At 36.7% G+C, this 15,476-nt stretch overlaps 1 protein-coding gene and 1 long non-coding RNA gene across 6 annotated transcripts in view; one reads left to right on the top strand and one right to left on the bottom strand.

Annotated features, from left to right (window-relative positions):
* MME (membrane metalloendopeptidase) overlaps positions 1–15,476 on the top strand; it is a 99,854-nt gene that overhangs the window by 74,308 nt on the left and 10,070 nt on the right. For all 5 annotated transcript variants that reach the window (XM_023260452.2, XM_023260454.2, XM_023260455.2 and 2 more), the window contains exons 17-20: positions 4,753–4,811; positions 10,759–10,878; positions 11,909–12,042; positions 12,879–12,944. In XM_023260452.2, coding sequence (XP_023116220.1) covers positions 4,753–4,811; positions 10,759–10,878; positions 11,909–12,042; positions 12,879–12,944 — 379 coding nt within the window. The remainder of the gene's footprint in view (positions 1–4,752; positions 4,812–10,758; positions 10,879–11,908; positions 12,043–12,878; positions 12,945–15,476) is intronic.
* On the bottom strand, positions 1,554–14,893 carry LOC111562285. Its single transcript, XR_006585374.1, has 4 exons — positions 14,446–14,893; positions 4,364–4,422; positions 2,114–2,308; positions 1,554–2,023 (listed from the first exon to the last, which is right to left on the bottom strand). It is a non-coding gene; the product is annotated as an uncharacterized LOC111562285 (long non-coding RNA).

Below are 15,476 nucleotides of genomic sequence, written 5' to 3'. Positions count from 1 at the left end.
AAAACTGGACGTGTCATCTATCTTGTATGATTGGTTTGGCTGAATGAAGGTCTACAGGAAACTCTGAAGTCTTGATGAAAGAATATTAATAAATGTAAAAGGTTACAGTGGTTATTGGGATTACAAAATGAGAATTCTCCTTTCCACAAGGACTTGAGGAAGATAGAGAAAACCATTGTTTCGTACTGCTGATCTTAAAGGAGTTGCTTTGGGACCACTAGATGCTGGGAAATGGAACACTTTCAGGGAAAGGGGCATTAACAGTTTTGTTGTTTTAAGTTTTAAAGTTACACATGAGAGGGTGAAAGAGGAGTTAAATTCCAGGTGCTTTTGCAATCCAGTGGGTTTATTACATCCAAAAGGCTGCGGGATCAGGCTGTCGACTTCTGCCTTTCGTCTCTGCTATAAAACTGATGTCTTTGTGCTTTAATTCATCACTGCCTGGGTTCTTCAGGGTAATAAGAGATAGAAGAGAAACACCTGGTCCCCATCTCAAGGGTATTTCAGTCATATTTCCCATCCACACTGTTAGTTCAGCTTTGAGGTCTGTGCTGCTTAGAGTGGCCCGTCTTTGTTCTACTGTCAAATGCCCCCAAACCAAAATCCGTTCACCTGACAAAGTCATGGCTCCAAAATTAAAAATAAAGTTTTCCTCCTTCTTGCTTTCCCATTCTTTGCTTAATACCACACGCACCCAAACTCCTACCCACTCAGACCATTGGAGGCAGGAAGAAAAATCAAAGAATGGGTGTGATTTCATCACTCAGGTCTGATACCTGCTCCAGGCAGCTGCTAGTATCTGGCCTCCAGCCTGGACGTTAAAGGTACCGTCAACCTGCACGACCCATTATTTTAGGGCAAGAATCACCACCATTTGGTTTTCTCTTCTGTTGTGCATTTTCTCTTTTCTGTGCTGCTATTCAGCATCAAATGTGTTTCTGTTCCATAAATGGAAGCTTTTCCCGAAACTTTGAGGCTGTGTCCAAATCAAATGAACTTATGGTTTCCATTACATCACCTTTAACTTGAAAAATATTTTCTTTGCCCTAATTTAGCTTTTTACATCCAGCGTACTGAGATATTTCATGATTGACCACACATGTTAGATGCTGAACCTGTAGCTGTTATCATCATTTTATTTAAGGTGTAACGATTCAATCTCAGTATTTCAAGTTCCTGTTGTTCCCAGGGACAGTATGCCCTGTGCTTTTCAATCTTGAATCACCCAGGGGTAGTCTAAGGATGCATTGTGCAGGTTCTCAGGGAAGAAAAAGCAAACGCTACACACTACTGCTCTGTAGTGTGTAATTCCAATTTTATTTGGGAGTTTTGTGGTCATAAATAGCTCCATATTTTCTTGAAAGCATAATTCACCATGGACGTTTTAATATGTAAAGCACTCCCTCCTGGAAAGTTACAGACATGAATCAAAATGCAATCATAAACCCCTCAAAGTCATGTAACAGAACAGCAGAAAAGCACTAAAACAAAGGTATGACATTTATTTTTACCAAAGCAGTAAACATGAGAAGGGTCTATAAACTTCATTCATCTATGTCCTCCTTCTGAGACCTGTTGCTCTCTGAAACATTTTCATACATCCAGCTCCTTTCCTCTGTGCTTTACTTATTTTAAGAAAACATTTTGGATTGGCACCTTTGGTCTGTCATTTGTAGCATGTGCCTGAGTCCAGAACCAAAAAATTGGCATATGATTTGTGATTACCCATAAAAGTCCATGAGGAGTATTCCATCACTAAATCGGTTCATAATTGAGAAACTGAACCTTAAAACAACTGAGACCTGGAAACATGTTACATCAATCTTATAACAATTAAAATGAATAATTTTAAGCTATTTGTGCATAAAGTCTGCTGCCATAGGTGCTTATCAAAATGTTGAGACCACATGAAAAATACCTTTCTGAAGAGTCGCTATAAGGAATGGTGTTTCTCCTCAGGAGTAGCGAGAGCACGCTGTCCATTTTGCCCCTCCTGCCACACGACTCAGAGCCACACTTGAACCTAAGTCGGAATAACTATGTGAATAACTATGTGAATATATGTAAACATAATCCTGATAAATCATTTTTCCTGATCATGGTTTTTACTTACATAAGTATTGTCTTCCGTAATGCCTTTTTGGTCACACGAACAAAATCGACTTGCTTTGTATGGTTCCTGATCTCTTGATTTTAGTCTTAACACCCCTGGATTTATATGTTTTTGCTGTGAGTCATGTGAGAATCATGTGGGAATCAAGTGGAGTTTAATTAAAATAAATGTAATTATTTGCTTGTAATCCTCAACCTGCAAGAAATTTAAATAGTGATGACTCACCTATGATGAAATTGGGAAAAACTGATCTATCAGTCACACCATCCTGTTTGAAAATGTTTTTATCTATTTAAAATGGCATCAAACTACAAAAATATTGTTCAACCATCCCCTCCCACACACACACTCCGTCTTCAAATTTATTTTCTTTCTAAAGAAAAATTCAGAGAAGTGTTATCTGGATTTTTTTTTTAATTTCCCGATGTTTTCTATGAATGTCTGAGTCGTGTTATTGGAGATAAAACTCATACTTAATTAGAATTTATCAGACAGTTGTTATATATGGCTTTCGCTCAGTTCTTTTTAAGAGATCAAAATAGGAACTCACATCTGACATCCCACAATAGTTACTGAAATTGTAGCTAAAATGTTGATTTGGACAGCTGACTTTGTACTGCTTACCTTGCAAAGCAGGGTCTGGAAACAGTTCTGATTTAACCTCATTGTACTAATTACTGTAAACTCCTTCCATGAGTAGGATAATAATTGGCACACTAATTATTGCCCTGAAAGTGGCATACGTTAGCTAATAACATATGATTGTCTTAAGTGTATGCATGTGTGCTGACATTTAAGGGGTTATCTGAAATTAAGCATTATCTATTATTCAATGACTGTGTGTGTGTGTGTGTGTATACACACATATATATACTAGTATATATAACATATATAAATAAAATGTATATATATAAAAGTCTTATTAAGATTGGAATATTAATCCTGTTGCAAAAAAGTGCTGAACAATAATTTTATTTTTTATTTTACTGAAGTATAGTTGACATACAATGTTACATGAGTTTCAAGGGTACAATATAGTGATTCAACAACTCTGAATTATCCTATGCTCACTACAAGTGTAGCTACTATCTGTCACCATACAATGCTATTATATACCATTGATTATATTCCCTGTGCTGTACCTTTCCTCCTGTGACATTTATTCCATAACTAGGAGCCTGTACCTCCCACTCTCCTTCACCCATTTTGCCCATCCCCCCACACCCCTCTCCTCTGGAAATCATCAGTTCATTCTCTGTATTTATGGGGTCTGTTTTTGATTTTTGTTTGTTCATTTGTTTTGTTTTTTTAGATTCCACATATAAGTGAAATCATGTGGTATTTGTCTTTCTCTGCCTAACATCTTTCACTTAGCATAATACCCTCTAAGTTCATCCATGTTGCCACAAATGGCATGGTTTCATTCCTTTTTAAGCCTGAGTAATATTCTAACAAGGATTATTGGGTCTTTTTTAATTTTTTAAAATAATTATTTATTATCAAAAGTTATTTTGAGAGAGAGAAAGAGCATGTACACAAGCAGGGGAGGGGCAAGGAGACACACACACACACACACACACACACACACACACACAGAGAGAGAGAGAGAGAGAGAGAGAGAGAGAGAGAGAGAGAGAACCCCAAGCAGGCTCAGCACTGTCAGTGCAGAGCCCAGCGTGGAGCTCTATCTCACAAACTGTAAGATCATGACCTGAGCCACAACCAAGAGTTGGACCCTTAACTGAGTGAGCCACCCAGACACCCCCAACAATGATTACTGGTATGCAATTTTCATAATATCTGAGCAGAAAGACATGGGACCATTGTCACCTGTTCTTTAGCTTAATACTGCCCTCAAATTATTGTCTGCGAGCTATTTTTTTTTCCATTGTCTCATTTAGTCTTATGGTAATTTATGCTGCTTTTTCATCTCTTCAACTAAACTGAAGTCAGGAACTGTATTTTATGAAATCTCTAAATGCTGCATGGAGACTAAGTCATGGTATACATAGACAGACAGACAAATCCACTTAAGATACACCTGGATTTCACTTTGCAGTCATTATACCAAAATATGCCTTTGCTCAATTAGCTGGATTGCTTCATTTAAAAAAGGTAATTTTAAATGGCAGTAATCAGAGGCAGACTACCTGAAACTAACTACCTGAGAAGGGGGTATCTTAGTTTCAAAATAAACTAGAACATTTAAAAGATGTAAATATATTTGAATATGAAGTTTTAACAACTTACACTTCAGTATTCTGCCAATTGCTCCAGAATTGTTGGTATAGTTACCAAGTATCAGGAACCTAAAGGTAAACATATTTCAATATAATGTTAATCCATTGCAGTTTCCAAAAAGGTACATATGAATAGGTTTTGTACTGTGAGATGCCTCCACAAAATTCACACAGGTGAAATAACAGATTTGCAGATGGGGATATATTCTGATTTTTCAAAAAGTAGAGATATTTTCAAATGAGCTGTCTTACCTAGTGAACTAATTTTAACTTGTTGGTCGTATTTCAAACAGAAAGTTAAGATTCCTCTTGGAATAGTAATAATGCTTTTATTGCGTTGAGTAGATTGAATCAGATGATAATAGTATAATTTGTAATGAGTTCTTATGTTTTCCATAGGTGGATAAGTGGAGCAGCTGTAGTCAATGCATTTTATTCTTCAGGCAGAAATCAGATAGGTAAGGTCTATTCCTAAACAATTCTTTAATATTTCTCTGTTGTTACCAACTTGTAGTGAATTGCATGACCGATTTAAAGTACTCCCCATAAAAGCACAGCAGAGGCCGAGTTATTGATTTATTGAATATACTCCTTAAAAGTAAATGCATCCATGTACCTCGTTTCACTGTAATAGCAAATTTTAAGTAAGTACAAATTACATTAAGTGGTTTTCTTTCTTTTGCAATGTTCTCATCTGTGGCTAAATGGTTTATCTTATGTCTAAGTACTTTTATTTTATTTCTGAATGCTTTTTAAATGTCTCTCATGTCTCCATCAAGTTATATTGACTTTAGGACTTTCTAAGCATCAGCATAAGTTTAAGGTTCCATGAACCAGCTTTGCAGAAATCCCATCCTCCAGGCAATTATGTACGTTAGCTCTGGTGGGGATGGTCCTGATCTCTATCACCCATTTTTCTGGAAGATTCCAAAGGTCTCAGAAAGTTGAAAAGTCAGTTATATTAGGTTGAACCATGTGAAATTATATTTGCTTAACTACTTTTAATCAAAAAAGAAAAAAAACTAATATGTTCATGAATAGTAATGTTATAGGAATATGTGTAGAAATGAATACATGAGTGAGAGGTATAATGAATAACTAAATGACTTAATAGAACAAAGATATATAATTTTTTCCCCTGGGAAGACTTTGAGATCTTTAAACTTTTTCTTAAGTATTACATAAATGGACCTATTTTTTCCCAAGGGTTTTAAATATGTAGAAAGGCACCCAACAGATTGACTACTATCACAGGTATACTAAACAAACAGTACAGCCAGTGTCTCCAGGTGTACTTAGTCTAGCCCTTCATTTCAAAGTGTGGTTGAGAATCAAGAGGGGAAATATTTTCAGCATTATTCTCAAATAAAATCTCATGCCCTAAACCTCATTTTTCTTGAATTCTGTTACAAATTAGATTAGATATGGTGGAAAATCCTGCAATATTTTTTACCGTTGGCTAAAAAACAAACTTTAAAAGAAATTATAACTCTGATTTTGTTTTAAAGTTTGATTATACCTTTCCCCCTTGCTTTTAAACCAAGGAAAAGTTAAATTAAGAAATTAGCTACATTTTCTTCTGGTATGTTTATGGTCTTTATTTTTGGAGTAAATCATTAGCCATCTGGAATTTATTTTGGTATATGACATGAAAATTAATTATATAAAATAATCAGAAAAGTTGTGTGTGTTTTGGGGGGGTTTTGGTGTGTTTTTTTAAATTAATTTATTTATTTAGAGAGAGACTGTAGGAACAAGTGGAGCCAGTGGGGGAGGGGCAGAGAGAGAGGGAGAGAGAGAATCCAAGCAGGCTGTATGCTCAGTGTAGAGCCCAATGCAGGGCTCATTCTCACAACCATGAGATCATGACCTGAGGTAAAATTAAGTCAGATGCTTAACCAACAGCCGCCCAGGTGCCCCAAGACTTGTTTTTTATAACATATCAATAATAAGTAAGTCATATGCAGTTGGTTAAAATCAATTAGTTCAAAGTCTAGTCTAGTACATTTCCTAGCTAGTGCAATGATTACCTAAACCCAGACCAGAGTCTGTTTAATGATCAACTAAGAATGCATGCAGTCTACCCTTTTCAATGTATTCCTAGAAACCATTCAGTCCTTTCTTAAAAGTGCCTTTCTCTCTGGAGAGCCTTCACTTTGAAGACCTCTTTTTGATATTCACTAGTTCTGTCAGTATAATATCTAGTTCATTATAGACTTGGACTTAAACAGGATAATGAGCTTTTATGGAATTCCAAGGCAAAATGAGGCAGCCTGGACTTCAGTCTGTATTTGAGCAGACTAAAAGATACAGCTTTATTTTAATCCAGCTGAGGAAGGACCCTGGATCCTATCAGACCTGGTGCTGATTCATCCCAACAAGATGACCCATACAGACCTTTTGTAGAACCACTCTGGTATGATAATCCCTTCAGCCCCTCTCTAGAGCAGATCTACAGTTTAGGTCAAGGCAGGATCTTGTTAGGCTCTGAATTACCTCATATCCCTGGAGCTGGCTCAAAATTGGTTTACTTCAGAGATTCCCTGATCAGAGAAGACCAGAGAATGTTCTCAATTTGAATTTAATACCTAACCAAAGAAGCACACAGCAAAAGGGAAAAGGCAGAAGGTAAAAGTGGCCTAACATTTCACAAAGTAGTCAGTTATCCTCTGAATAATCAAGAATTGGCTACAGTAAGCATTCTTAATAAGAAAGACCTTTTAAAGATTCTGAAGATAAATTCATCAGGTAGAAATTCAGTATCTGAAAAATTGTTAACATCTTTTCATATGCTTGTGTTACAATAACAGCAATTCAGAGGAAAGGAAAGTGTCATGCAATAATAAATCTTTGACATGTGTATGTTTTTTCTTTGACAATTCATTTAAATCTTCAACGTGGGGATTGTCTTAACTAAAAATAATTGAAGATCCAGACCTTGGTCTTTCTTCTAGATAGAAGTGTGTGTGTGTGTGTGTGTGTGTGTGTGTGTCTGTCTGTCTGTCTGTATACATACATAGATATACAACTTTTGATTTTGGAATTGTGCATTACAGAATTAGAATAGCTATAGAATAGCATGTGTCTCATAAATGACCCTCCTACCCTCACACAAATACCTTAAATTAGATCACATATAATTTCTCATGGGATTGGCCTTTTTATGTTATGGTAAAAAAGAACTTGTTTTATTATCATTTAGGGAGTTATCATATTAATAATTTCTTCTTTTTAATTCAATTCCAAACACTTTTTGTTCTAACTCACACAGGAAGACTATATTCTGCCTTATGCACCCCTGCCAGTTTCCATCAATTTAAAAAAAAATCAGCTTCCCAGACAGGAAGGCATACTGAAAGTGTTTAATTCACTGGTTCTTATTCCCCACACATTTGGTCCATAGAGCTCCAGAAACCTCCCATGGATTATCTAGTGTATTCAACCTGGGTAATGTATGATGACGTTGAAATAATAAATTTTCTGAAGTTACATTACTTGTTCTTAGGAATCTCATTTTCAGGCTTGAAAATTAAGAGCAAATGTTTCCAAACATATTGGTATTCCATTTAACATAAAAAATAATCTTTTAACTTTTTTCCACCCCAAATTGATTTCACCTGATGTCATCAAGCTTTATACAAGATTCTAAAATTGAATTGCTCGCAGCCTTAAAAAAATAAACCAGGGAAGCAAGGGCATGGGAGTTAGGGAGAAACACAGTTTTTTTGTTTCATGGACCAGTGACTTATGTAATTGACTAATTGACAATCATGAATGTAAAAAATGTACAACTAAGCAGTTATTATCAACAGTTGTGAAGTCTACTGGTAATAGTGATAGGCTAATGGGGAAAATCCTCATCACTGAGATTTAGCTGATAGTGTAAAACAAGAAATCATAATTTGCAAAGCTGATCTTGAAGACTAGTATTTAATATGAGCCATAAAAATATTATCACTTGCCTGAAGAATGACATATCAGGGTATAATTAAAGCAGCAGGATCTTTACAGTTAATGTTTAGTCTTGATAGCACATTTCATAAGAGCATTTTATATAACGGGTGGATTTTAATCAAAGTACATAGTGTGGGAGATAGTATTCACTTTAAGTGAATAACGTACTGCACATAATTTTAATACTTTAAGCTAAAAATAATTTCTTGGCACTGTTGATAACTCAGGCAGCTACATGTGAGGTATAACTTTCATCAAAATTCTCCAAGGACAGAAGTATTTATTTTCTAATTATTTTGTCATTTTGGATGTTATGGCAACTTTCCAGATTTTTTTAAAGGTCTGGAGACCATTTAAATTGTCCAGCATATTTTTAAAGTCTCCTCTGTAAATATCCAATATTTATCCTTGAAATCCATTCAAGGCTATGCCATATTCGCCTCACCCAAAAGACAAAGAAGCAACATTTGCTACTCTGTATAACTAGATCTTAGATTTCTTAAGGTCGGTACCTTCTCTTGACTTTTCTTAGAATCCCACATAGCAGTCGCCTAGGGTTTTGCATGCAATAGGTGTTGCTACCAAAGATTTTATTATTATTATTATTATTATTATTATTATTATTATTATTATTATTAATACAGGATGTAACTCAGTAGATACTAGAATTTTAAAACATGTAAGATGAAATTGCTAAGTTATGAGTACTATGAGGAAGGGGGTGGGCATGAGGAAGATGAAGTAGGAGAGGACCATGGAGGCAAAGGCTAGGAAAAAGATGCTATATTTAGTTAGAAAGTATCAAAGCCACCCAAGGATTTTTCGCAGGGGAGTGATAATGACCAGAGTTGCGTGGTTTTTTTAAAAAATATGATTTATTGTCAGATTGCTTTCCATACAATACCCAGGGCTCATCCCAGCAAGTGCCCTCCTCAATGTCCATCACCCACTTTCCCCTTTCCCCCACCCCCCATCAAAGAGGTGCATTTTAGTCTGGCTGCAGGATGGATTAGATCTAGGATAGATTATAGTTGGGTGAGACAGGAAATGGAAAGATCACATAGGAAATTAAATAAGTTTTAAAAAAATTTTTAATGGTTATTTATTTTTGAGAGACAGAGCACTAGCAGGGGAGGGACAGAGAGAGAGAGAGAGAAAGAGAGAGAGAGAGAGAGAGAGAGCGAGCGAGCATCCAAGCAGGCTACAGGCTCTAAGCTGTCAGCCCAGAGCCCGATGCAGGGCTCGGACTCATGAACCATGAGATCATGACCTGAGCCAAAGTTGGATGCTTAGCCAACTGAGCCACCCAGGTGCCCCATGGAAATTAAGTAATTCTTAAGACAAGGAATGATAATATGAAGTAGGATGGTGGCAATAAGACTGATAGGAGGAGATAAACAGAAGAAACGCTTCTGGAAGGAAGGTACATGACCTGGTCTTTTCCTAAGTAGACTATATAAGACTTTGTAAAAACAAACAAACAAATAAACAAATATTTAAACAATAAAAAATGTTCATGTTGGATGATTGAGACCCTTCAGATGCCATTATCAGAAATAAAGTCAAGAGAGTGATGGTTTAGAAGGGAAAATGATGAGTTTGATGTTTGACACATGAAATTTAAAGTTTGTGAGACATCTAAGTGTAAAAAGCTAGCAAGTTAATGCAGATGTCAGGGTAGACATAAAAAATATTTATTTAATAAAGTCTTTAGTAAATTCATTTGTTCATTCATTTATCATTGATCATTCACCTATTCAACCTATTTCTTAAGCACCTATTATGTTCCAGGCACCTTGCTAGTTTTAGATGCTGAAGATAATGAACTCAAAAAACAAATGGACTCAACAAATAAACAAATGTATCTCTGGGCCCACAAGTCTCTGCTCTCAAAGGACTGATATTCGAGGGTCTAGAGCAGGTGAGGGCAATAAGAAAAGGAAGAACAACAACCAAAAATAAGGAAATAAACAGCCACAGGTGCCTTGTTAAAAGTAAAATTGGGCAATGTGATTGGAGGATGCCTTTCATTGAGTAGTTCTGTTTATTTAACAAGCTATTGTAGATGAATAAAATGTTAGAGATGACATTAAAAGAAATACTTGTGTGATTAAATAACTGTTTCTCCCAAATATTTGCGGCGGGGAAAAGACTTTCTGAATGAAGATGATAATTTTCCCTTGCTCTAAACTCTTTATAGCAAAAAACAATCTTAGCAGAGTTTGTAAAGTGAATTGTGATTATAAATCATAGATTACAGTACCGCTTTGAGATGAGCTCTCTGTTGTCATCAATAATAAAAGACCTACATTTGTCTTATCACAGAAGATTTTTATATACAATTAAGTGAAACTGACATACTGGAAAATAGCTTACCAGGCAGAAAGCCAGCCCCAGGCCTGCCATCACAGAATAATGCCAATAATCTTTAACCATCTTCTTTTTTTGTAGTCTTCCCAGCTGGCATCCTGCAGCCCCCCTTCTTCAGTGCTCAGCAGTCTAACTCATTGAACTATGGGGGTATCGGCATGGTCATAGGACATGAAATCACCCATGGCTTCGATGACAATGGTAAAGTGCCGTGGACACTTTCCTTTGGCTGAGACAGATCCTAATAAACCTGATTAAGAGTTATTATACTTGATCATTACAAGAACATATTTATTCATCAGTGTACCACTGGCTAATAATCATACTTTTAGTATTCCTTTTAAATTGTTCTTAGGAAGATCAGAAATTTCTAGTAGTGAGGTAAGCAATGTGTGCTTTCCGCTCTTGACGGAATAACACAAATATTTACATTGAGAAGACACTGATATTTGTCAATGATAAATGTTTGGTCTTATTTCATGAAAGTGTCTATTAATTCAACTATACAGTAATTTTCACAGGTAGGTACTAATACCATTTCAGTTTTTTTAATGGAAAAAAGTAAAGGCACATGAAAGAATTGCTAGGAATTAGTGGAATCAGGATGTGAGTTCAAGTAATTTATCTTTGTAGCCCTTTTCTTATTCACTACATCATAAGTAACTATTTAAAAGGATGATCAAATGAAGTCTTAAAACATGACATGTAATAAATGCCACTGTAACTCAAAAAAGGGAAAGATCAATGTGTTTAGCATTAGTGGGAAAGCCCCAGGAGGAAGGCACTTCTTTCTGTGTGCTTGAAGTCGAGGGAAACTGAGTCCACGGTGTGTTTCATGAAGGGTCTGAGATATGAAATGAATGCAGAATAAAAATAATGGTCTTTTTAAGTTTCAAAATATCAAATTAAACAGTCTTGGTCAACATGAAAACTCTCCAAGAGAAGCAAGGCACGATTTCAGGAGTGGTTTACCTGGTGGCCTCGGCTGAGATATCAGGAACCAAGTGGACGCAAGGCCCGGATTAATACTAAGGCACATCAGCAAAGCAGGCCCTGGCAGCCCAGGTTTCATCAACACAGGATGAGGGAGGGAGCAGTTCCTCTCATTACCTGTCCAGTGTAGTGTTCTCTCACACAGTGGTATTTTGTTCCTTGCCTTTCAGATTAAAGATACCTTATTGTAGTTCTTAATGTAATGAGTTCCCATTTTACTTAAATCATTATATTACAGGCAGGAATTTTAATAAGGATGGAGACCTTGTTGACTGGTGGACTCAACAGTCTGCAAATAATTTTAAAGACCAATCCCAATGCATGGTGTACCAGTATGGAAACTTCTCCTGGGACCTAGCTGGTGGACAACATGTATGTCATCAGCACTCTCTTGAAAAGTTTTAGATATATTCAGTCTTTTTTATTGTTGTTGTTGTTGACGACGATGATGTTTTATTTTGTTTGAATGTAGATGACATGTAATGTTACATTAGTTTCAGATATATAACTTAGTGACTTGACAATTTTATACACTGTGGTTTCACCACAAGTGTAGCTACCGTCTGTCTCTTGACATTGTTATTACAGTATCACTGACTGTATTCCTTATGCTCTGCTTTTTATTCTTGTGCCTTCCTCATTCTATAACTGGAAGCCTGAATATCCCTCTGGTCTTCACCCATTTGGTCCATCCCCCTGTCCCCTTCCCGTCTGGCAACTATCAGTTTGTTCTCTGTATTTATAGTTCTGGTTTTTTAATTCATCCTTTTTAGATTCCATTTATGCGTGGAGTCATATGGTATTTGTCTTTCTCAGCCTGACAACATAATACCTTCTAGGTCCATCCGTGTTGCCTCAAATGGCATGATCTCATACTTTTTTATGGCTGTGTAATATTCCTGTGTGTGTGTGTGTGGGCGTGTGTGTGTGTGTCACTTCTTCCTTACCTGTTTGCCTATCCATAGACCCTTAGGTTGTTTCTGTGCCCTGGCTGTGGTAATGCTACAGTAAATAAATATATCTTTTCAAGTTACTGTTTTTGTTTTCCCTGGGTAAATACCCAATAGTGAAATTATTGAATCATATGGTATTTCTGTTTTCAATTTTTTGAGGAATAGATATATAGTCCATCTTAAGTGCATTATTGATGCCTTCTTAACAATCCAAATACAGGTGAGAATCTTTAAGCATCTTTTGTTTTTTAACAGCTCAATGGAATTAATACACTGGGAGAAAATATTGCTGATAATGGAGGCATTGGCCAAGCATACAGAGTGAGTAATAATATTGTTTCCCATTTTAATGTTTGGAGTATATATTTATCAACTTAATCACTGATGTAAAGCCTTTAGCAAAAGGTGCATATAATGTAGGGAGTAAGCAATGAATAGAAAGTAGAAAATACATGGGGAAAAAGGGGATTGGGCAGTACAGTTACGATTGAGCTGAACACCAGTCTAAGCTCCTGAGAAGCTGAGGAGAAGAAACATGGAATGTTATATGAGCAGAAATGAGGAGACATTCACGTTCCATAGAGGAAGCAACATTTTTCTAAGAATTAATCTCTGAAAAAATTTTTTAGAAAAGGTATCTCATAAAAAGGATTATTTCAGTCATTGATCAGTGTACTAAATGGGACCCCCAATTTCACAGCAGGTGAAGCAGTTAGGAACCATAATCAGCATCAACCACAGTCCAGTTACACTGATACAGTGAGGGACTGAAGTGATATGGCCTTGTGGCATGTGGCCTTGTAGTCATCCAAACTATTATATCCAGAGGGGTATATCCATAGAGCATCCCTTAGAATCTTGTTTAGCCTTCCATTCATTCTTGCATTCAACAAATACTTGTTGAGGACCTTACTATTCTCAGCGCTGGAGATGTAACTGCAAACCTTCCATGAAAGATGTCATTATTTGATGGGTTGAAGGATGATCTAGTCGATGCCATGCGCACAAGAAAAAGTAGGGATTTTCACAAAAGAGTAGAGGGATACTGGTCTTGGAATCAACAAGGGGAAAGAGAGAGGGTAGTTTTAAATGCCTCTTCTAACCCCGAGGTAGCTCACATGTGAGACAATGAGCAGTGTCTACTTGAGAAGGTACAAGGGTCAAGGTGCCTCAGGACAGAACCAGGCTTCTCTAAAACCAACACAGATGGAATGTCCTATGCAATGGATGAAGATGTAGGGTTATTTTCCCACTATAGAAATGTATGGGTTAGAAGGGAGTAGGAGGGACTTAATGGTTGGGCCAGGAAAGGGGAAGCAGTGAGGGAAAGATGACTGGTAGAACCTGTGACTTGGCAGTGACCATGGATGATCAAAGTGTAAGACTTGAGAGATTAAGCTGCCTGCAAAGTTTCCAAAAGAATGAATCCCAACAGAATCTGGGGTGGGTGGGGGTGGTACATTGCTGCTTCTTTGAATGATTGGTAATATTTTGACTGGATGCCAGTCAATGTGCATTTTACCTCTTAGGATACTAGGTATTTTGTTTTCGCACAAATATTCTTGAGCTTTATACTTGGACACAGTTAAATTCCTTAGAAATGGTTTGATCCTTTTGGATCTTGCTTTTACAACTTGTTTGGTGGGACTAGGGTAGTGTTCAGTCCAGGGACAGTTATTCTCCACTGCTGAGGCAAGACCCTACTGTGTGAAACTCAAGGTCTTCCATTTTTGTCCTGTGTGAATACTAGGCATTTTTATCTCTAATCCTTTTTCATGGTTCCTTCCCTAGTTTCTGGTAGTTTGCTCATATGCATACTCACATACTCAGCTGACTACTTGATCTCTAGAGATCCTCTTCTGTGTGGCTTTCTCCTCTTCAGGACTCTGTCCTTGGTGTCCTTGAACTCTCAGCATCTCCTCAACTCAAGTAGTCCCTTAAACTCTGATTGAGTTTCTCTTCTCTACGTTGTAAACTGCAAATGCTTAAGGCAATACACTGGGGCAATTATAGGGCTTATCCTATATGTTCACCATCTCAGAGAGGTCACTCTCCTTTTTGCCTGATGTCCAGTGTAATGTGCACCATTGTTCCATATATTTTGTCCATCATTTGGTTGTTTCAGCAGGAAGGTAAATCCAGTTCTTGTCACTTCATTTTGCCTGGAAGTGGACGAAATTGGCACTCTTAATACTCCCAAACCCCCACAGTTATTCTAATATTCAGACAGATTAAAAATCATTCCTGTAAAACTCTAGTCAAAATCTGGGTTGATGGTACTTCCATGAAGATCCTCACCTAAAACAAGTACAGAACTATTATAAGGAAGCAAATTACAAGTGTGCAAATATTTTATTATATGTGAAATCATAGAATCTAATACCTTGTCCCCTTGCTATATTGTGAGCTTCCTAGGAGGGAGCAGGATCAAGTCTTCCCCATGCTCCTAGCATCTTTACAAAGGAGATACTCAGTAAATCTATGTCAATGGCAAGGAGGAAGAAATATATCTTCTGCCTATCTGAGTGATCGCTTTCGTTTGTATTAAATTGGAAGTAACACATCTCAGAAAGTTTGTTGTAAATCTCTTAAGTATATTTAGTAGACAAAAACTGCATTTTTTAATAGAGTTCATAAAGCCTTAAGAATTAAGAACACTTTCTGACATTCAAGTAACCTAAATTCCTTCTTCCTAACGCAACTGAGGTTCAGTCTATTTTGCCTTGTCTTCCAGGGGGCCACAATAACTGCTCATCTTTATGCTTAGAATCACAGGATACTAATTTTTAAGAGATCTTAAGGAATGCCTTGACTTTGGGCCTGAATCATTCAAACGAAGTCTGATGAAAGTCT

This window comes from Felis catus, chromosome C2 (assembly GCF_018350175.1).
Source record: "Felis catus isolate Fca126 chromosome C2, F.catus_Fca126_mat1.0, whole genome shotgun sequence".
NCBI classification, from domain to species: domain Eukaryota; kingdom Metazoa; phylum Chordata; class Mammalia; order Carnivora; family Felidae; genus Felis; species Felis catus.
This window is presented reverse-complemented; position numbering and strand designations above follow the sequence as displayed.